Source organism: Drosophila tropicalis, unplaced genomic scaffold, assembly GCF_018151085.1.
Source record: "Drosophila tropicalis isolate 14030-0801.00 unplaced genomic scaffold, ASM1815108v1 contig_952, whole genome shotgun sequence".
Taxonomy (NCBI): domain Eukaryota; kingdom Metazoa; phylum Arthropoda; class Insecta; order Diptera; family Drosophilidae; genus Drosophila; species Drosophila tropicalis.
Window position 1 is genome coordinate 154,330 of NW_027173453.1, and position 21,606 is coordinate 175,935.

Sequence of the window (21,606 nt, forward strand, 5' to 3'; positions counted from 1 at the left end):
GATGAGAGCCAGGACTACTACCATGCCCATTGCATTAATCATTTTGCAGTACCACATCCAGCACGGGATGGGGGATAATATGATGAATGAATCAATGCGTTTTGTCTTGATTAAGAGCATATCTAGTACCCATCAGCTCCATTAGTCACCCTCTTAGCTTATAATTATAGTCGTATCTCGAGATATATTTTTAAAAATTTTCCTATCGAACTGTAGCAAAGGCCGAGTAACTAACGTGAGTGGATTGATTGAGTGGATAATGCAGTATAGGGTCCTTTGAGCACTCCCTGTTTTGCTCCCATTTTTGTATGCTGACGAACGGATGCAGTTAGTCAGTCTGCCAGTCAGTCAGTTTGTCTGACAGTCAGCCAGGTGACGACATCCTTTTCCATCGCTCCATCATTGGCAAGCCATTAAAATTGTATGTCAAAGCATTGGGGGCAAGCAAATCTCAATTAGACACATATACTCCTCGAATCCTCTCTCTCTCTTTTTCTGTCTCTTTCTCTCTCCTTTTTTGTATCCCATGCACGTGGCATGGGTCGTAAATAGTTACTCTGTCGGTTCATTTTGGTGGCTGTTTGGCTATAAATCCCGTTTAAGAGCCAGCATAGACAAGCCTCTGTCATGGCAGTCAGGTCACCAGCAGTAGAGGATTGCACACGAATGAAGGCCGTGGGCGTGGCCGCTGACAATAAATCCAACTTCAGCGCATAGTCAAAATGCGTAGGAAAAAAGCAAACACTACCGCAGCGCAAGGCAAAAGTCACAACTTTGGCTAAAAAACAATTGAGAGCAAAAGTGACATATTGACACATTAACTGGCACTGCCACTGACACACACACACACACGCACACACACACACACACACACACACATACATCTACTACTCGGACAGTTTTATGGCTATATGTCAATGCTTGTGGCTGTGGAAAAATAGAGGACATTTCGTTGCACATGGTTCACGACGAAAGCTTTGCAAACAAACTTTAAAGATTCGCTTCAAAAATGCGAGAAATATGGACAAAATTATGAAAAATGTGACAAAGTTTTATCGAAAAAAAACTCGACTAGGGCCATTCAAAAGCCAAGCGTATCATATTCTTGACTTATGAAAAGAACATTTAGAACATTTGATTTTATTATGTTTGACATCATTCCTTAATGTACATGATCGATGGGAGTCATGATTTGAAGACAAATATTTTGATTAAAGAAACTTTTCAATCCCATTTAATGACCCCCTCGCAACTTGATTTGAAAGTCAATTCACAGCTGTGGTATTTCCTAACTTTACTTCTAAATTGACAATAGAAAAAGTCAACATTTTGAATAGATTTGTATTTCATGTTATTATTTGGTAATGCATCAGCAATATTTTTATAGTTTTGTGGGTTTTTAAGGCGTGTCATTTTATTGTTGGCTTCTGTTTTCTGGGTGAACTCATGTCAACTGTCAAGTAAATTCAATTAAAATGCAAAATAAATGCCAAAAAGAGAAGAAAAAGGAAAAAGAGAGAAGGATCCAGATGCATTAGAAGGCGTAACTTAAGGAAAACAACAAGCAAGTTTACATACAAACAATATATGCAAAACTTTTGCAGCACTAGACACAAATTTTTGGTCAAACACAAGTGGAGGATACAGATTTATAAGAAGCAATACGAATTGAAATGATTTGCATAAACTTTTTACACTGAAACAGTTTCCACGGAATGGAAAACACTTTTCTCGTTCAAACGATTTGACATAGAAATAGTTATAAACCATTGACTAATATTCCTTAAACATACTAGACGTATACGTGATATTCGATGTGTAAACTTAAGAAACATAAAGTTTGCTAACTCCCCTCACTTTCTCTTGATTTCTAGGGAAAAATTTAAATTTTGAAATATTAGAAATTGAATTTGCCACAGGAAAAGAGAAACGAGAAGCCAGTCTAATGCAAACTGGCCATAAGCCAGTATATATGTATGTGTGAATGAGTGTGTGCCAACACTTGAAATGTTTGGTCATCAATATTAAATCATCCACACACACACACACACAATCACAGCTATTATGCTGTATATTTGTGTGTGTGTGTGTGTGTGTGTGTGTGTGTGGCACAATGAACCATTAAAAGTTGCTTCGTTTCGGTTTGCCTGAAGAGAATAAATGAATGAAGGCAAGAAATATTGAAAACATGGACACACACACACAGAGGCAACATGATGAAACAAATTTTGTTTTTACTCTTGGTTGCAGTTTTCTTACAAAAAATTTCCCATTGTTGTTGACTATTTGCCATTGCGCCATTTTACCATTTTGCCATTCTGGCATTCTCTCCGCCATTGCTCTCTTCGAGCTATTCAATAATGCACGAGTCTCGCTTTCTCCTGCGAACTAAACTAGCAGCAGCAGCAGCAGCAGGATGGGCAGAGGCGGCGGCAGCAGCGGGAGGTGATTTAAGTAACGGCAGCAACAACAAAAGGAAAAAACCAAAAAGCTAGCAAGTGGCAAAACTTTTATAACATTTGCTTTCACTTTATTTTCTTTTTTTTTTTCTCGTTGTTCTGTCACACCCATCCGCACACACACACACACACACACAGGCCCCCTTTCATCTATTGTTTATCTTATGACATGGGCGTAGATCCTTCCGTTTAGGTTTGCAATTGTTTCATTATTTCATCAAATGCAGATCTACAGGGTGAAAGTCTATTTTATGTAGCATACTTATTGGGATGAACGAATTTTATTTTAAATGGATGTTGCTCTGGTTTTTTATGTGGCAAATTGCAGCAATTTGTATATTTACTAATCCAAATTGGTATGAACTAATAATATATGTAGATAAGGAAGAGTGATCGGTGGTAAACCAGCTTTTGTTTCGGCCCTATGAAAGATGGACGACTAGGCCAAAGACGGAATAGAAATGTAGAATCAAAGAAATAAACCTTTTGTTTTTTATTTTCAACTATGTCTAAGTAAATGGAAACTTATGACAGCGTTTTGGCTCTACAATCCAATTGTTTCACAGATTGTGGCCCGGTTTCCCAAGTCAGTACACCGGGCACTCTGCCTTAGGGATATAGAAAACGGAAACAATAATAAGATTAATCCTTCCATCAATGGTTCTATCATCGAAACACCAATAAGCAGGAAATATTACTCGAAACTTGCATTCATGAAACAAATGAAGATCATTGTAGGAACTCTAAATTTGTATATGAACATTAGATTAGAGTTCAACTCATACTAAATGAAACCCAGTTAAACTCACACCCGCAAACGGAGATAGGTAATTCGAATTCTTACTTTATGTGAATTAAAAGGTAATCCAAGAGGGTCCTAAGCGTTTGTATTTCGATTTCTAGAGTCATTAGGTTGTATAAACTCTTTCAAACGAGTAAACTTAGTTGAATGACCGTAATCTTTTACCAAATACATAAGTACATACCTCGTTTGGGACACATTCAAGTTTAGTTATCTACTAAATATTAGCGGCATTTGAAACACTTAAATCGGCTCTGGTTAACTTCGGAGATATACATCAAAATGATAATGAATTATAAATTTTACTCCAGCAAATCAGTAACTAATTATTGCTAATCTAAAAACGATGATGTTCAAACTCTAGTTAGTAACTAGTTAAATGTTCGCTCTTTACAAATGTAAGCAACTGCAAATTGCTGAAATAAACGATCTATATACATACCTACATATGTATATATGTAGTCCTTCATAATATCGTAAACTAGTACATAAAAATCGACTAAATAAATTGATATTAAAAGTGATGTCTGCTTCCTGCTTGCACACAAATTACAAAAATTTAATGAACTTGCCCAGGGTTAAATAGCCAGCCAGTAGTATTATATTCATTGTGTTGTGTGGAAGCAGCGAACACACACACACACACACACACAATTTTTCACCTTCAACTATTTGAAAATAGTCTTATGAGATTGAAGGTCAAACATGAAATTAAAATTTTTTTGTGCTTCGAAAAGAGATTTATTTGTTTTTAATTCAATGTGCAAATGTTGATAAATGTTTATAATAGACTTGCTATTTCCTTCGTAATGCCTCACGGACTCCCCCCTCATGCCACTCGACCCTACATAAGCATTTCGTCTTTGATTAATGATGCGTTTCGAGATTAATGTTTCAGCTTCTGCTGGGATTCTGCTGCGCCAAGCCAAATTGCATTCAAAATGATTTTGATGTTGATGTTGCTTTTTGCCCTAATTTCGATTGTCTAGATACATATACATACGTAGAACAATTATATGTATCTATGTATATATTGTTGAACTAAATTGAATGAGTTTGTTATCTTTTACTTACAGGATCCCAAAATACTGGATAAGGTTACAAAAAAGAATGGCACGAATATACCAGAGTTGGATAAACGTTCATTGACCATATGCTCGAATACGGATTATATCAATATAACATATCATCATGTTATTTGTCCAGATGCGGCTACGGCTAAGGTATATAAGTCACACACACGCACGCACACACAGACACACAGAAACATACATAGGGAACATAATTATACAGAATCATGGACTGGACCCCAATCATTATACATTTATGTATCCAATCCTTCCAATCTTCATTTTGGCATCTAATTCTTTTAGATCTGGCTAGATGGCATACGAAAAATAACCCATAATGTCAAAGCGAATAATATCTGCCCTATGATGTGTCTAAGAAAACAGTAAGTGGGCGTGTCAAATTCAAATTCTAAATATCATCCATCCATCCATCCATCCACCCATCCATCCATTCATCGACAATATACATTTATGTATACCTCATACTTATCCCCCATTTGCATGCACTTCGAAACGAAAATCAGAACGCAACACTGATTGTATATATGTTGTTATCTATATATCTATATATCTATCTATTTATCTATCTATTATATCTATCTATATGATACACATGGCACACACTTGTAAATAATGTTTCTATCTGCATCAATTTTGTGTTTTTGTTTGCATGTGAAATACCAAAAATCCAAATCTAAACCAATATATCTGTATATACATATACACATATACCGAAAATATGTAACAACAATGTGAAAATGTTATAGAGTTGGCAAAAGAATTTGCGTCTCATCACTCATAACAATAAAGCCACCAATGTCTGTCCACGTCTGAATCTAATGAAACAGTAAGTTAATATTACATATTACGATAAGCAAACAAAGTATCAAAGTGTTATATAAGTGTAGCTTTAGTTGCACTCGGGTAAGTATATCGTTATCATATACATACAGACATATATGTACAGACATACATACATATGTATGTATACAGTCAGTTCTTTTTAAACAGTCAGTCGATTCCAAGAAGTTCTTCAGTTGGATTGCTAACATCCTAGCCTAGATTGAGCCTAGCCGTAGACTTGAAAATCTGTTATCCAGTTAGGAAATCGAAATGTCTATCAAAATGAAACGTTGCGATTGCACTCGAGACAAACGAGTGGGTCTTGCCTGTCAATAAAATTGAACTTCCAAAGAGTTTACTTTTTTGTCTCGAAACCAAAACCAGTTGACCAGCAACATGCAGTCAATGGTCAATGCAAATGGATGTGAATTGCGGTTCATTGAATATGCGTTGCTTGCGGTCGGTACAGTCTTGGGGGCTTCTGATGGTGTTTTCTGCTTGTGGTGGACGAACTGCAGCCGCAACACGTCGATGTCGATGTCGATGCAGTTTATGCAGTCTGAGGAGTCCAAGAGGGTCCTCGCGTGTGTGTGTGTGTGTGTGTGTGTTCTGTGGTAGATGGGTGAATGGATGGCTGAGTGGGTGGCCAAGTGACACCTATAACACAGGTAACACAGGGCGTGGCCAGTTGCAGTTGCATGTTTGTGTTGTAAATTATTTGGCCTAGTTTGCAATTTGTTTTCGATTGCATTATTTATGCATCGAAGGTCCCTCCTGCTGGTATGAGATGGTCACTCCTTTCCTTTTCATTTCCTTTCTCCTTCAGTCCTTCTGCTATTGCTGTTGGAGCTGGGGCTGGGGCTGGGGCTGGGGCAATTACTTAAACTGAATCTAAATGTAGAAAGTGAAATTGTGATTAAGATTGGGTCACCCTTATGGCCATAGGCCATATTATGTCCAAGTGAACGAAGAGGCATGGCGTGGCATGACAACAAATTGCTTCAATTTCGTATTCAATTATAAATTCCATTGAAAATAGAACAGCTTAGACTATAATTTAGTGCTAATTGAAAATCAATACATGTAAAACTATATATGTATGTATGTAGATAGGTACTTATTGAGATATGCAAATACCTGTGTTTAGTATGTTGAGTAAACCAATTAAATACAAATTAACCCACCTTGACTATAAGCCATATGTTCGTAAATAGTCCTGATGATATTAAAATGTTTTTATTTATTATAGTTAATCAATTTCTGGGCAAATCTCAACACAATTCCCTTCCCTTGTATCCCTTAGATTCGGTAGTTGAAAAGGTTGACCAACAAGTTGTTGGTTGTTTCTGTTAAAATGTTGGCTCAAAAGGCACAAATTTCATTTCATTATTAAGTTCAAGGTCGGATTCAAAGTATAAATAAAATTTGATTCAAGTAAGAGCGATTGTCTTTAAGTCATCGTAAGTATGCATTTATATACATACATTTCTTTGTGTTGTATTGTTTTGTCATTCATTTTTATATATGTATGTATGGATATAGCCTACAGTTTATGGTGGACTTTAAGCTAATTTGATTTGTTTGCTTCACTCTTCAGTTGGATGCGTCTGAGCTATTGCGTGGAGAAGAGTGGTAAAATTCCAGTTAAAACTTTGGCTAAAACATTTGCCTCGGGCAAGACGGAAAAGCTGGTCTATACATGCATCAAAGATGCCGGTTTGCCAGATGATAAGAATGCCACCATGACAAAGGAGCAATTCACATTCGACAAATTCTATGCTTTATATCACAAAGTCTGTCCACGTAATGACATCGAAGAGCTATTCACATCCATGTAAGTGCTGGAAAACTAAATAAATATGGCAAACATTCGATAACTACTCAATAAATCAATTTTCATTTAATTAGAACCAAGGGCAAACAGGATTTCATTAGTCTAGAGCAATTTATTCAATTCATGAATGACAAGCAACGTGATCCCAGAATGAATGAAATTCTATTTCCACTCTATGAGGAGAAACGTTGCACGGAGATTATCAACGATTATGAACTAGATGAGGAGAAGAAGAAGAATGGTATACATTTAAAAAATTAGTTAGTTTAACCAAAGTCTAATATACAATTCTCATTTGCCAGTTCAACTCTCTTTGGATGGCTTTAAGCGTTATCTAATGTCCGATGAGAATGCTCCCGTGTTTCTGGATCGCCTGGACTTCTATATGGAAATGGATCAACCATTGGCCCATTACTATATAAATAGTTCGCACAATACTTATCTATCGGGTCGCCAAATCGGCGGCAAAAGCTCGGTGGAAATGTATCGTCAGACCCTGTTGGCCGGCTGCCGTTGTGTGGAGCTTGATTGTTGGAATGGCAAGGGCGAGGATGAGGAGCCAATTGTTACTCACGGTCATGCCTACTGTACAGAAATTCTCTTCAAGGTGAGTGCACATTGTAATTGTAATCCATATCTTCGTTGGAAGTAAACCATTTTCCCATTTGCAGGACTGCATTCAAGCCATTGCGGATTGCGCTTTTGTTTCATCGGAATATCCCGTGATTTTGTCTTTTGAGAATCATTGCAATCGTGCGCAGCAATATAAACTAGCTAAATACTGTGATGACTTCTTTGGTGATCTATTGCTGAAGGAACCATTGCCAGATCATGCGGTATGTTTGAATTTGCTCTTCACGCCAATTTCAGTCCATGTGACATGGAATACTTTTATGTTTAGCTGGAGCCGGGCTTGCCCCTGCCACCGCCGTGCAAGCTGAAGCGCAAGATTCTCATTAAGAACAAGCGTATGAAGCCCGAAGTGGAGAAGGTCGAACTGGAGCTTTGGCTTAAGGGTGAATTGAAGACCGATGACGATCCGGAAGAGGACGCCAGTGCCGGCAAGCCGCCAGAGGCAGCTGCTGCCCCAGCACCAGCAGCACCCGAAGCAGCTGCAGCCGATGCTGCCGCTGAAGGTGGCGGCGGTGCCGAAGCGGAGGCAGCTGCAGCCAATTACAGTGGTTCCACCACCAATGTGCATCCCTGGCTCTCATCGATGGTCAATTATGCGCAGCCCATTAAATTCCAGGGGTTCGACAAGGCAATCGGTAAGTAGACGAGCGAGCGACCGAGAAAACTAATAAAGTTTCCTTAAAATGTTGTCCTTACAGAGAAGAACATTGCCCATAATATGTCATCATTTGCGGAATCGGCTGGCATGAATTACCTGAAACAGAGCTCCATTGATTTTGTCAATTACAATAAGCGTCAGATGTCTCGCATCTATCCGAAGGGCACACGTGCCGATTCGTCCAACTATATGCCACAGGTATTCTGGAATGCCGGCTGTCAGATGGTCTCACTGAATTTCCAGACCTCCGATCTGCCCATGCAACTGAACCAGGGTAAATTTGAATACAACGGTGGCTGTGGATACTTGCTAAAGCCGGACTTTATGCGGCGTGCCGACAAGGACTTCGATCCGTTTGCCGATGCCCCCGTGGACGGTGTGATTGCTGCTCAATGTTCGGTTAAAGTGATTGCCGGTCAATTTTTGTCGGACAAGAAGGTTGGCACCTATGTGGAGGTGGATATGTTTGGCCTGCCCTCCGATACGGTTAAAAAAGAGTTCCGTACACGACTGGTCCCCAACAATGGACTGAATCCGGTTTACAACGAGGATGCATTTGTTTTCCGCAAAGTTGTTTTGCCGGATTTGGCAGTGCTGCGCTTCGGCGTCTATGAGGAGAGCGGCAAGATGATTGGCCAGCGTATTCTACCGCTGGATGGTCTCCAGGCCGGCTATCGGCATGTCTCGCTGCGCACGGAGGCCAACTTCCCAATGTCGCTGCCCATGCTGTTTGTGAACATCGAATTAAAGATTTATGTACCTGATGGCTTTGAGGATTTCATGGCCATGCTGTCAGATCCACGCGGCTTTGCCGGTGCGGCCAAGCAGCAGAACGAGCAGATGAAGGCTCTCGGAATCGAGGAGCAAAGCGGCGGTGCCGCTCGTGATGCCGGCAAGGCCAAGGAGGAGGAGAAAAAAGAGCCGCCATTGGTCTTTGAACCAGTGACGCTCGAATCGTTGCGTCAGGAAAAGGGCTTCCAGAAGGTCGGCAAGAAGCAGATCAAGGAGCTCGATACCCTACGCAAAAAGCACGCCAAGGAGCGCACCTCAGTGCAAAAGACCCAAAATGCCGCCATCGATAAGCTAATCAAGGGCAAAAGCAAAGATGACATACGCAACGATGCCAACATCAAGAATGCCATTAATGATCAGACCAAACAGTGGACCGACATGATTGCACGTCACCGCAAAGAGGAATGGGATATGCTGCGACAGCATGTCCAGGACTCCCAGGATGCCATGAAGGCTCTTATGCTAACAGTGCAAGCTGCTCAGATCAAGCAGCTAGAAGATCGTCATGCCAGGTAATTGAAACAAACCAATAAGTTGCCATTTGAGTCTACTTGAACTAATACTGATTCTTGTCCGTCCTTTCACACAGAGATCTAAAAGATTTAAACACCAAGCAGGCCAAAACTTCTGCAGACACCGCCAAGGAGGTTCAGAACGACAAGACGCTAAAGACCAAAAATGAAAAGGATCGTCGTTTGCGTGAGAAGCGTCAAAATAATGTCAAGCGTTTCATGGAGGAGAAAAAGGTGATGACGAACGCAAAAAGTGAATTGTTCAATCGAATCGATGTCGACAATTCTAAAGCTCCTTGGGTCCAAAACTTCTCACTAATCGTGTCGTGTCTTTCTTTTCAACTCTCTTTCTACAGCAAATCGGCGTCAAACAGGGACGCGCCATGGAGAAATTAAAATTGGCTCATGCCAAGCAAGTGGAGGAGTTTAGTACCGATGTGCAAAAGGTACTAAATGAAACACGGCCGCAAACCGACACTATAACCAGTATTGAGACTGTACTTTAGACAACAATAATAACCACAACAACTCTCTATAATACTGCTAAAAGAAACCCCCAATTACCGCCAATGCTAATGCATATATACCTATATAGTATATAATATATGTACATATATGCCTATATCCGATACGTAACAAAACAAATTGAGACGATTTCTGTATGTAGAACAACAATTCAACAAGCAACCACATCTCAACAGCCAACAAAAACAACAATTTCAACAATGATTACAACAACTCTTGACCCCATGACCAATTAATAATTGAACTTGAAATGTAGTTGCTGCTATCCCAAAACAGAAAACCAAAACCAAAAACCCAAAAAAAAATTTAACTAACTGCTAAGATGTAATTATCTATATCAATTTATTTTCTACATAGTAGTATATACATATTTGTATATACATATATATTCATTCTGATTTCCATTGTTTCGCTTTTGTTCTTGCATTTCGTTTATTTATTTAAATTTTTGTTTTTTTGGTGTAAGGACAAAATTGTATTGTGTTCCATTTCATGTTACATAAATTAGAAGTATAAAATACAACTTATGTATTTAATAAGTATTCCGATTGTCCATATTGTCCGTTTGTCAGTCTGTAATAGTTTGTAAACCCCAAAACCCAAGAGTCCTTTTGGCAATTGAGACTTTTGTAAAGATCTAAAGATGGAGTTGAAATAATGTAGTTTCTAAGCAATGAATGGAGTCATATTCTTTGTTTTCATTTATCATTTTATTATCTGCTAATTGGTATTTTGTGTATTTTGTGTTTTGTCACTTCATTTTGCTTTCTTCGTGAACATTTCTCAGGCAGTTCTCCATCCATGCATTATCTCTATTTGAACTCTAATCAATTTGCTAGGTGTCCTCTTCTCCTTCTTATACATACATAAACCTATGTCTTAATCAATTAATCCATATGCATATATATGCACTTTCATATGATTGTTGTAAAAGCATAAAAAGAAAAGAAAAAAAACCCCCCCCAAAAACAAAATCAAAGCCAAACTAAAATCAAACACAAACGTTTTTCTCTCTCTTCCTTTGAAACTGTCTTTTTCTTCACCTATTTGCTGCCCCGCCTTCACCGCTCGCGCTGTTATTAACATTACAACAACAACAACAACCAACCAACAACCAACCAACAACAACAACTACAACAAATTAACAGCTTATGGATATGTACAAAATCGAGGAGGAGGCCTACAAGACCCAAGGAAAAACTGAGTTTTATGCCTAAGAGAAAAAAAGAAAGCAAAATTTGCATGAAAACAAAGTAAATGAAGTCAAAAGTCGCAAGCGATATATAGTTCTTTATATATTTACACACCCACACACCCACAAACACATACACACATTCATTGATTAACTTATATACATAGATACAAAGAAAAACTACATACATACATACATACTTATTATCTAACTAATTAGTAATTCAATGATTAATGAAATGAAATGAAAGTTAGAAGAAATTCTTTAAGGAAAGTGAACAACTTTGTGCTTTATATTCATTTAAGATTGAAGTAACACTTCGGTTTTTTTTTTGTCTCACATATATATATACAAATATGTGTATATAAACATAAATATATATTTCATTTATTTGTTTTTTTTTTTTTTTTTAACAAAAAGATGAGAGAGAGAAAGTAGTTGTTGGTATTTGTGTAACAATAAACGGTACACCGATAATTTTAGATCGATCAATTCCCATTTTAGTGCTAACTAATGGCCACTAACTACATACATACATACATATTAACATACATACTAAACTACCTACTATATATGCAATCATAAATGAGATATAAAAACCGCGAAAAACAACAACAACAAGAACAATTACTTACACATGTGTTTCCAATTTTCCACCTACAACTACAACTAACTAAAACTACAGCTTAGCAACTATACTAAACCAAAAAGAAAAGTATAAAAATAACTGACTAAACCCTCTCGTAGCCCCATTAAAGAAGAAACGAGTTTAAAAGTGTTATTTAACATAAACACACTCACACACACACATTTTGCATAGATTTAATTTTTCTCCTGATATATACTAAACATGTATACTTACACTTAGTTGCAAACAGTAAAGCAAACCTTCTAACTTGTTAATCCTTCTACACGAGAGAGAAAAAGGAGCAATCCGATGCCCACTTTAGATTTCGCTAGAAATATCCAATTTGAATGAAGGACACTGAAAGGACTTACTTTATGCCCTCAATTTCCATCCCACACACTTCAACAATCATCCATTTTCTGAGTTTTGGTTTTGAAAATGACCGAAAATAACCGAATTATATATAGTATTAAATATATAAATGAAACACCCCTACCGCCAGTTATATATACAACAACAATAACAATGCATACAGACAGATACATATATGTATGTGTGTGAAAAAAAAGAGAAAATTTACCTAATTATTAAGTGGAAATGAAACGAAAACAAAAAGCAAACAAAAAACTTTACATTAAAAACAAAAATAAAATCAATATTTATAAATATATATATTATTAAATTTTTGAAAACTCTTCGTTTTGCTTTTTGTTGTTTTTGTTTTTGTTTTGTGACATTTTGATTCCCAGCAAATGAAAAAGTTTTCAAGAGTTTTGCGAATTTTACCAGAAAAGTAGCCAAACTGAATATCAAATATAATAGAGACTAAAAAATGAAACATTTTTGTTTAAAGAGTTTTGTTTGTTTTTTGGTTTTCCTTGATACTCGAAGACCGTTTAAATTGCACTTGAAATTCTGCTGTTGCCGCAAATGTTTGTTGCAATTAGTTGTTGCAAGAATACCAAACAAAAAACCAAAGCAAAAACTTATTGAATAAAGCGAAAGAAGCCAAGAAAGGAGAACATTATATATACTTATATACTTTCGGTGTATATAGAAAAGAGCAAAGAGCAAAATGAGCAGTGTTAAAACTAAATTATTTACCTCTAGGAAAGAAATAAAGCTTTTAATTATCTAATTTTTGAACTTGAATGTGCCCTAAAACCAAAACTAAAACTAAAGAAAAACGTTTGCCGAATTCGAACTTCGGTGATGCCGAAGATACTATATCCTTGCCGAACAGAGATAAACTTGTTGATCTATCTATGACTAACAATGAGTTTCGTCTATCCATCTAGCTTATGGGATAACCGCAAGGATATAACTAAATGAAATTTATACTATACATGAACATTTACACTGTGTGCTATTAACCAAAAAAAAAAAAGAAAAAGAAAAATGAAATGAAACAACAAAACGACAAAGAAAATATTTTAGTTAATAACGAATAACAAAACAGAAGAAAAAAATAAATTAATGGAAACTTGTTTTTAAGATTTTTCTATAAATGTGATAAGCGGAAAACATTTTATTACACGAACAAGAAGAGAAGACTTTTCGGTTTTCTTTAATATATTTCCTTTTTCCACAAATATATATATCCTCACACACAACTACACACACACACACACACGCCACACTACATCATCCTAGTGATCCCTCCTATAACTCCTACAACTGCTGTGTGTGTGTGTGTGTGTAAGTTGTTTGTGACAATTATTTATTAATGAATTAAAAACTTTCTGTTTTTTTTCTGGCACTTTTATTAAATGCAAAAAATGCAAATAAATGATTAAATAAAAAAAAAACAGACAAAGCGTAAGCTTTTCATGTATTATATGTAATATAATGTGCCAATCCCAATGTTAACCAAAAAAAAAAAAAAACTAAAATTTATTTATTTGTATGTATAATGTATACATTAGATAGAGGCATAGCCTCTTAGTCAGTCAAAGTGGAAAAAAAACCAAATGTTCTGTCCTTTATGATGGCACATATACACACACACACACACACATACTCTCACACATATACATATATACATACATATAAATGGTATTAAAGTCAAGATTAAGATCCAAATCTCATTGTAACCTTCTCCCAGTTCGTTAAGAACTCTTTGAACCATTTGTTTTTCCCTTGCCTTTTTTTTTTTGACCAAACAATTTCGAATTTAATCAGATTATAGTGTATCCTATATTGATCCTACTACAATGCATAAAATATAAAAATAAGTACATATATAGAGTAGATATATTCACATAAATCCAACTGCTTGAATTGATCCTAAATTAGTCAAAAATGTGTCAATTTTTGTTCGGATTCTGTTAAATCAATTTGTTGTTTCGACTAAGTATATTGTTATGCAATTAATATATATATGTATATATACATACATCCCTAACACACACCCACACACAAACACATACATATGGATGTATAACAACCCAGACTAGGGGCCACACCAATTGATATAGTTTGTAACTCAATTTAGAGAGAACTCTTATAGCTAAACAAGAGGAAACACATAAACGACTTGACGTATTTATTTGTATTAATTATGATTAATGCACGTGCAGATACATATTATGAGAAAGCAAAATAAAAAAAACAAAGAAAATCTAATTACAATCAATTGGCGGAGAGAAGAAGGAGACATCACTCCCCACCCCGCCCATTCACAAAGTCTCTGTTGGGCGTGAATTGTTTGTAACTAGAGCTCTCCAGATCGAAATATGTAATTCTCCGCCATTGATTGACAACCTTACATACTAGGCTAGGGGGAATCACACAGCGTCTAAGGCACACTCCGAACATCCAACACAGAAGAAGAGTGAGCGAGAACGGCGCGTGAATACCCTTAACATGAATACATAAATTACATAAAAATGTATCTATAGTTTTAACAATGCGACAGAGAAAGAACATTAATGAAGCAAAGAAAGCGAAAGTTATTAGAAGAACCTTCTATTAAACAAAAAACGAAAACAAAAATGAGTAAAAAAAAAAAATAAATAAAATTAATAAAACTAAACACAATGGAAAAAAAAATACAAAACAAATACAATGCTGCGTATGAACTTATGATTATTATACTATAAAAACTGTATTATAACACTATTATTATGATTATCATTACTATGATTATGATTATTATTATTATTATTATGATTATTAAATGCAAACAATATGAAAAATTCAATTTACAAGCAAATTATGTATCAGTCAACCAAACAAAAAAATGAAATACAAAATACTTTTTTCCCCTGTTAAGTCTATCTAGAAACTCTCCCGATTATAAGCCAATTATTACTATATGTATGTACTATATCTTTGATCATGATTTTCCCTTTGTTTTGCCTTCCCTATGAGAGCGTTGCGTCAAAAATGAGGCCGTCAATGAAAAATCTTAAATACAATACATACATATACATACCTAAATACTTATAAAATGATTTAATTATTGATTGTGTTGAATTTCTCATTGCATTCGTGTATCTCTCTCTCGAAACGTGCAAGTCCTTTCGTTCGTTTATCCTGTTGTTTTTTTTTTCTTATGCACGATCAAGGTTTTGTAATACATAAGCGATTAATCGATTACTTTAGTTTAGTTTCAAATGAGAACATTCTTTGAAAAGCAATTCCTAGTAAAATATTATATTAAAAACAAACAAAAACAACAATTATATTTGTCAACAAATACACAGACACACACACACACACACAGACACATTTAAAGGAAAATAAAATGATGAGAAATGAAAAAGAGAACTTATGTATAAATAAACATATACAAATGTATGTAATATATACAATATATTCAAACAAACATACATAACGAAAAATCATTACATACATACAAACATAACGTACATTCATCTGAACATCACTACAGATTATACTCGGCTTCTTTGCAACTTGATTTCTGATTCATTTTTAAATGGCAAACCGAGAAGACAATGAGTCAGCATTCTACATAGTTAAATGAATACCGAATTTTGAATAAAACGCAATATAATAAACTTTAAGGAGAATACAGAAGCAGATAAAAGAGAAAAACAAAAACAAAAAATGAAAATTGTTAATAACTCTTCATCAAGTTGGCGAATGATTTTGATGAACAAAAGTAGAAATAAAGGTCAACTAATAAGAATAATTGCTTCGAGTTTGATTTAAATGGGAACACTTTTGAATGAAATAACCGTTTTTTGGGGCGTCTATCGTTTTCGATTATTATCGATACAATATCGATAAATTTGCGGCTGTTCTCATCTGTAGCCCACAGATGTTGCGTAAATAGGGGGGTAGCCCAGTTATCGTAAATAGGGGGGACATCAGCTGTTTGTGGTAAAATTAATTACGAACAATAAAAAAGTGCGTCTTATTAAAACTTAAACATTAGCTGTGTAGACACAACAACAACATGCGAATTTCCTTATCTTTGTTTCATTTCTTATTGACAGTGCTGCATAATGATGAAGCTGACTGAATGTGCGCCAGCGATGCAAAGGTTAGCAACTGCCTGGTGCTGCTCCAGCTCTGGATTAAGAGTGGGGCGCCATGGCAACTGGAAAAGAGGAATAAAGAGTGGCCGAATGTTGAGCTCTTCCACTGCCACAGCCTCAGCGGATGCCACGGAGGACCAAGTGCTGCGTAAACGAAAATTCGCTCCCCATCAGGCAGCCGATTTGAGTGAAAATCTGGCTGGACAACTGCCTGGACAGGCACGGGTTGTCATCTGCGGCGGCGGCATCACTGGGGCCTCGGTGGCCTATCATTTGGGCCTGCAGGGTTGGGGCAAGGACACACTACTGATTGAACAAGATCGTGTGGGTGGTGAATTACCCTGGAGTGCCTGTGGACTGGCTGGACGCTTCGAGCCAAGTTATACTGAACTGAAGCTGGCCGAGTACTCGATTGATCTTATCAAGCAGCTGACGGAGCGTGGCTTACCCACCGGCTGGCGACAGGTGGGCAGTTTAAATCTGGCCAGAAATTTTGATCGCATGACTGCGTTCAATCGAATGAAATCTCAGGCTGTGGCCTGGGGCATGAACTGTGAGATCTTGAGTCCGGAACAATGCAAGGAACATTGTCCATTGATATCGCTGGATGGCATTGAAGGGGGGCTGTGGATACCAGAGGATGGGGTATGCGATCCGCATCTAGTCTGTCAGGCCTTCATGGAAGAGGCGCGACGGCTTGGCGTTCGCATTGTCGAGCACTGTGCCATCAAGAAGATTCACAGTTCGCGCGGCAAAGTGGATAGAGTGGAGACCACAGCGGGCGATGTGGATTGTGAGTATTTCGTGAACTGCACCGGTTTCTGGGCCAGGGAGGTGGGCACACTGTCTAAGCCGGTTGTGAAGGTTCCACTTAAGGCAGTGGAGCATCACTATCTTCATACCAAGGCCATTGAGAATCTGGACCCGAATACACCATTTGTGCGTGACTTCGATAGCAGGATATTCTTTCGCGAATGCGAGGGTCACATACTGGCTGGAGGCTTTGAGCGAGAGGCCAAAATGGTTTACGAAGATGGCGTCATACCCCTTTCACAGGCCGCGCGCCAGCATCCGCCCGACTGGGATCACTTTCACGAGTTGTTGGATGCTCTGTTGCGCAGCGTTCCTCCCTTTAAGGAGGCCCATTTGGATAGGTTAACCAATAGTCTGCAGGTTTTCTCCCCCGATTGCAAATGGATCTTGGGCGAGGCTCCCGAAATACAAAATTACTATGTGGCCGCTGGCAATAAGACCATGGGCGTCTCGGCCTCGGGGGGCATTGGCCGTGTACTCACCGATCTCATAACTAAGGGATCCACCTACCTGGATCTGCACATTTTGGACATTAGCCGCTTCCTTGGCCTGCACAATAATCGTAAATTTCTACGCGATCGCTGTAAGGAGGCCCCAGGCAAGCACTTTGAGATCAATTATCCATTCGAGGAGTTCCAAACCGGTCGAAATCTTCGCATGTCACCCCCTTTATCCGGCGCTTAAGGCCGGTGGCGCAGTTTTTGGACAATCCATGGGCTACGAGCGTCCCAATTACTATGATCAGAATGACAAGAAAGGTGAGTCGATTAGCTTCAATATCTCGTGTGACTTCTTTTACTCATTCCTCGCTATTGCCAGATGAATTTGGGTTGCCTCGGTTTCGAATTGCACAGACTCGTACGTTCGGCAAACCGCCGTGGTTTGATCATGTGGCCTCGGAATATCGTGCTTGTCGTGAACGCATTGGAATCGCCGACTACAGCTCCTTTACCAAATACGATTTTTGGTCCAAGGGCAATGAAGTGGTCGATTTGCTGCAATATCTTTGCTCGAATGATGTCGATGTGGCCGTTGGTTCGATTATCCATACGGGCATGCAGAATCCCAATGGTGGCTACGAGAACGATTGCTCTCTGGCCAGACTCTCGGAGCGTCAGTGAGTGGATATGCATGATCATGATGGTCATTGGTTAAAACCATTCTCTCTTTTCATAGTTATATGATGATTGCTCCCACCATTCAGCAGACACGTTCCATGTGCTGGATACGCAAGCACATGCCTGCCCATCTGAGGGCTAAGGTCAATGTAGCGGATGTCACTTCAATGTACACGGCCATTTGCATATTGGGTCCTTATTCTCGCATATTGCTATCCGAGTTAACCGACACAGATCTGACACCGAAAAACTTTCCCTTCTTTACGTATAAGGTAAAAGTTTTGGAACCTGCTGAGATGCTTCTCGATATTACATATTGTGTTTCTCTAGGAACTCGATGTGGGCCTGGCCGATGGTATAAGAGTTTTGAATATTACCCACACGGGTGAACTGGGCTATGTCCTATACATACCCAATGACTATGCCTTGCACGTCTACACTCGTCTGCATCAGGCGGGTCAAAAGTTCAACATTCAACACGCAGGTTAGTCAACTCTCGCTATTGTGTCCGTTGGTTATTCTCAAGTCAATTATTTACTTGCCAGGTTACTATGCCACTCGTGCCCTTAGGATTGAAAAGTTTTATGCCTTTTGGGGACAAGATCTGGATACATTTACCACGCCTCTCGAATGCGGACGCACCTGGCGTGTCAAGTTGAATGTAATGTCCTTCATCTCGTCATCTTTCTGTTAGTACAATCGATCCCATTTCAGAAACCCATTGACTTCATAGGACGCAGTGCCTTGCTCAAGCAGCGGGAGGAGGGCGTGAAACGCATGTATGTGCAATTGTTGCTCAACGACCATGATCACGAGGTGGATATGTGGTGCTGGGGCGGCGAGCCCATATATCGGGATGGCGTCTATGTCGGCATGACCACAACCACCGGCTACGGTTACACATTTGAGAAGCAAGTGTGCCTTGGATTCGTGCGCAATTTCGACAGGGAAGGTCGCGAGCTGCCCGTCACAAATGACTATGTTCTCTCTGGCCACTATGAGGTCGAAGTGGCTGGTGTACGCTTTGAGGCCAAAGTGAATTTGCATTCACCAAACTTGCCAACTAAGTTCCCAGATAGGGAACGCGAGGCATATCATGCCACCAGGGATAAACCAGATCAAGAGGATTTGTTATCGTTTAGCTCAAATTTGATAACAACTAACAACAACAACAACACTGGCATGACTCGTCAGTGAAATGGCCAACACCGCATCAACTTGGCCACCTACAGCCAAGCGAAAAATGTTTGTTATAGTATGTGTTTGTTTTAATTGCAGTTTCCTTTGAATTGTTTCTTTTTTTGGATTTGAGTCTCAAAATGAAAAGCGGATATTATTACTATTTTTTTTTTTTTGTGTTATATAGTTTATATATATATATATAAAATTGAAAACAACTTTTGTAATCGTTTGCTCAGTTGTTCGCCGTCTCCCAATTCCATTGCCAATTGGAATTCCGAGGCCGGCAAAAGCCACAACACATCAAGTGTCCTCGACAACAATGCGTGCAATTGATTAATGTTCTTTTCGTGTCAATTAAAATTGTACACCAAGATGAAAATCAATAATTTTTAAACTCTAACCAAATGCCAGATCTAATTGCAAGCAAAAACAAAAAATTTATATATAAAATTTACATCTGTGATTTGTCCAGAAACAAAAAAAAAAAAAAAAAGAAAAAGAAAAAAGAAAGCAAAATCTGGCATTCAATTACTTTAAAGCACATTGTTAAAAATGGCACAAACGAACACGAAAACTAAGGTTGATATATTAAATATATACATTAAAATATATATTAACTGCTCAATTGATCGTTTGATCGATCTTATGTTGAGCAAAATATGAGTAAAACGTAAGGGAAACATATTTATATGCATTTTTTTATATCTTATATATATATCTACTAACTTAAATGTTGTTGCTTTATACAATACATATTTATATTATATATATACAAGTCTTGCATTAAAGAATAATGTAAAATCGATTCGTGTTAGACTAACATTTCTCTTTGACTGTTGAATGCCTTTGCTAACTGCCAGAAGCAGCAACGGCAGCAGCTGTTGGCCAAGACCAACAACAGGCCAAAAACTTTTGCCGAGTGGGTGTGGCCAGAGTGACAGAGACGGGAATAGAGTAGGAGGAGAAGATGAAATTCAGGCGTGTGCTAATGCCCAAAAAACTCTGGCCAAAAGAGATTTTTGTGCACATGTTTTGCTTAAGTTTTTTGTTTTTGTGCTCGAAAGGAGTAAAAGTTAGCAACAACAACAAACTGGCTACTGGTTTGTAGTCAACGTCACCGTCACCGTCATCGTCGTCGTCTTGGCCGTCTCCTATCATTGTTTGGTCTTGTCCTAGGGGCCACTTTTGGCCACGCTCGAATGGCTAGCTGGCTGAATGTGTTGTGGCTCAGTTGTGCTCTTGGTTTGTGTAGGATTACAAACTATCTTTTTGTTAGTAATTAGCTGCACACGATAAACGTGACATTATTATTGTTTGCCAAGAGAGTTGTGCAAAAGTTTTTGGACTCCCCAAACTGAAGCCCCCTCCAAGGGGGGCATCCAATTGCAAAAACTAACCAACCAACAAACCAACCAACCGCCCACCAGCCTAATCCACTTCACTTCACAACTCGGCCTTCTCTCGTCTTTGCCAGCTGCTGCTGCTGCTGCTGATGCTGATGCTGCTGCCTGGTCTTGATTTGTTGCCACAGAGCGCCAGACGTAGCACATTTGAATTTTTTTCGGTTCTCGTTCTCGTTGCCCGTTTTACAAATGAGCATTTGTTAAATCAAAAATTCAAGTGGCAATGCCGCACTCGCCGGCGCCAGCCAGAGGGGGATAGTCCACCAATGCGCCAGTCATCCAGTCCATCCGATGTGCGGCTGGCTAACAGAAATTATCAATTTTCAAACTGGTCGCATCAGGCGACCGTCTCCGTCTCCGTGCCGGCACGGGAGTACCCAATGCCCAAATGGCGGGGCTCCATCTCTCCATCATGTTTTGTAATTTATGCCCATTTATTGTGTGGTTTTCCTACCGCATTTCGTCTTTTATTTTTTCGAGTTGTTGTGGTTTTTTAGTTGGACATTGCAGTTCTTGTAGTTGTAGACCAAAGAATCCGTCTTGGACTTGGACTTGGGTTTGGGGTTTGGGGTTTTGGGCCTTGGGTCTGGGAGCAATCAAAAATTTGCATATGACGAAGACATCTTCTCTTTCTTCA

General features: G+C 38.3%; 2 protein-coding genes across 6 annotated transcripts in view; both read left to right on the forward strand.

Annotated features, from left to right (window-relative positions):
• Window positions 1-16,104, forward strand: part of norpA (no receptor potential A) — a 49,293-nt gene extending 33,189 nt beyond the window's left edge. For 4 of the 5 annotated variants that reach the window (XM_068302188.1, XM_068302190.1, XM_068302192.1 and 1 more), the window contains 11 exons: window positions 4,338-4,484; window positions 5,099-5,178; window positions 6,772-7,008; window positions 7,083-7,249; window positions 7,311-7,615; window positions 7,680-7,844; window positions 7,910-8,276; window positions 8,340-9,603; window positions 9,681-9,837; window positions 9,960-10,049; window positions 11,277-16,104. In XM_068302188.1, the coding sequence (XP_068158289.1) occupies window positions 4,338-4,484; window positions 5,099-5,178; window positions 6,772-7,008; window positions 7,083-7,249; window positions 7,311-7,615; window positions 7,680-7,844; window positions 7,910-8,276; window positions 8,340-9,603; window positions 9,681-9,837; window positions 9,960-10,049; window positions 11,277-11,345 (3,048 nt within the window). In that variant the 3' untranslated portion in view covers window positions 11,346-16,104. Of the gene's footprint in view, window positions 1-4,337; window positions 4,485-4,634; window positions 4,715-5,098; window positions 5,179-6,771; window positions 7,009-7,082; window positions 7,250-7,310; window positions 7,616-7,679; window positions 7,845-7,909; window positions 8,277-8,339; window positions 9,604-9,680; window positions 9,838-9,959; window positions 10,050-11,276 lie in introns of all 5 variants that reach the window. The other variant, XM_068302189.1, reaches the window with a different exon arrangement.
• Window positions 16,105-16,256: 152 nt separating this feature from the next.
• On the forward strand, window positions 16,257-20,371 carry LOC137586238 (pyruvate dehydrogenase phosphatase regulatory subunit, mitochondrial). The gene is given in 8 exon segments (XM_068302245.1): window positions 16,257-16,322; window positions 16,412-17,929; window positions 17,931-18,024; window positions 18,086-18,383; window positions 18,443-18,656; window positions 18,715-18,868; window positions 18,930-19,045; window positions 19,099-20,371. Coding segments are annotated over 7 exon segments (2,868 nt in total). The 5' UTR covers window positions 16,257-16,322; window positions 16,412-16,420; the 3' UTR covers window positions 19,582-20,371.
• Window positions 20,372-21,606: the final 1,235 nt, after the last annotated feature.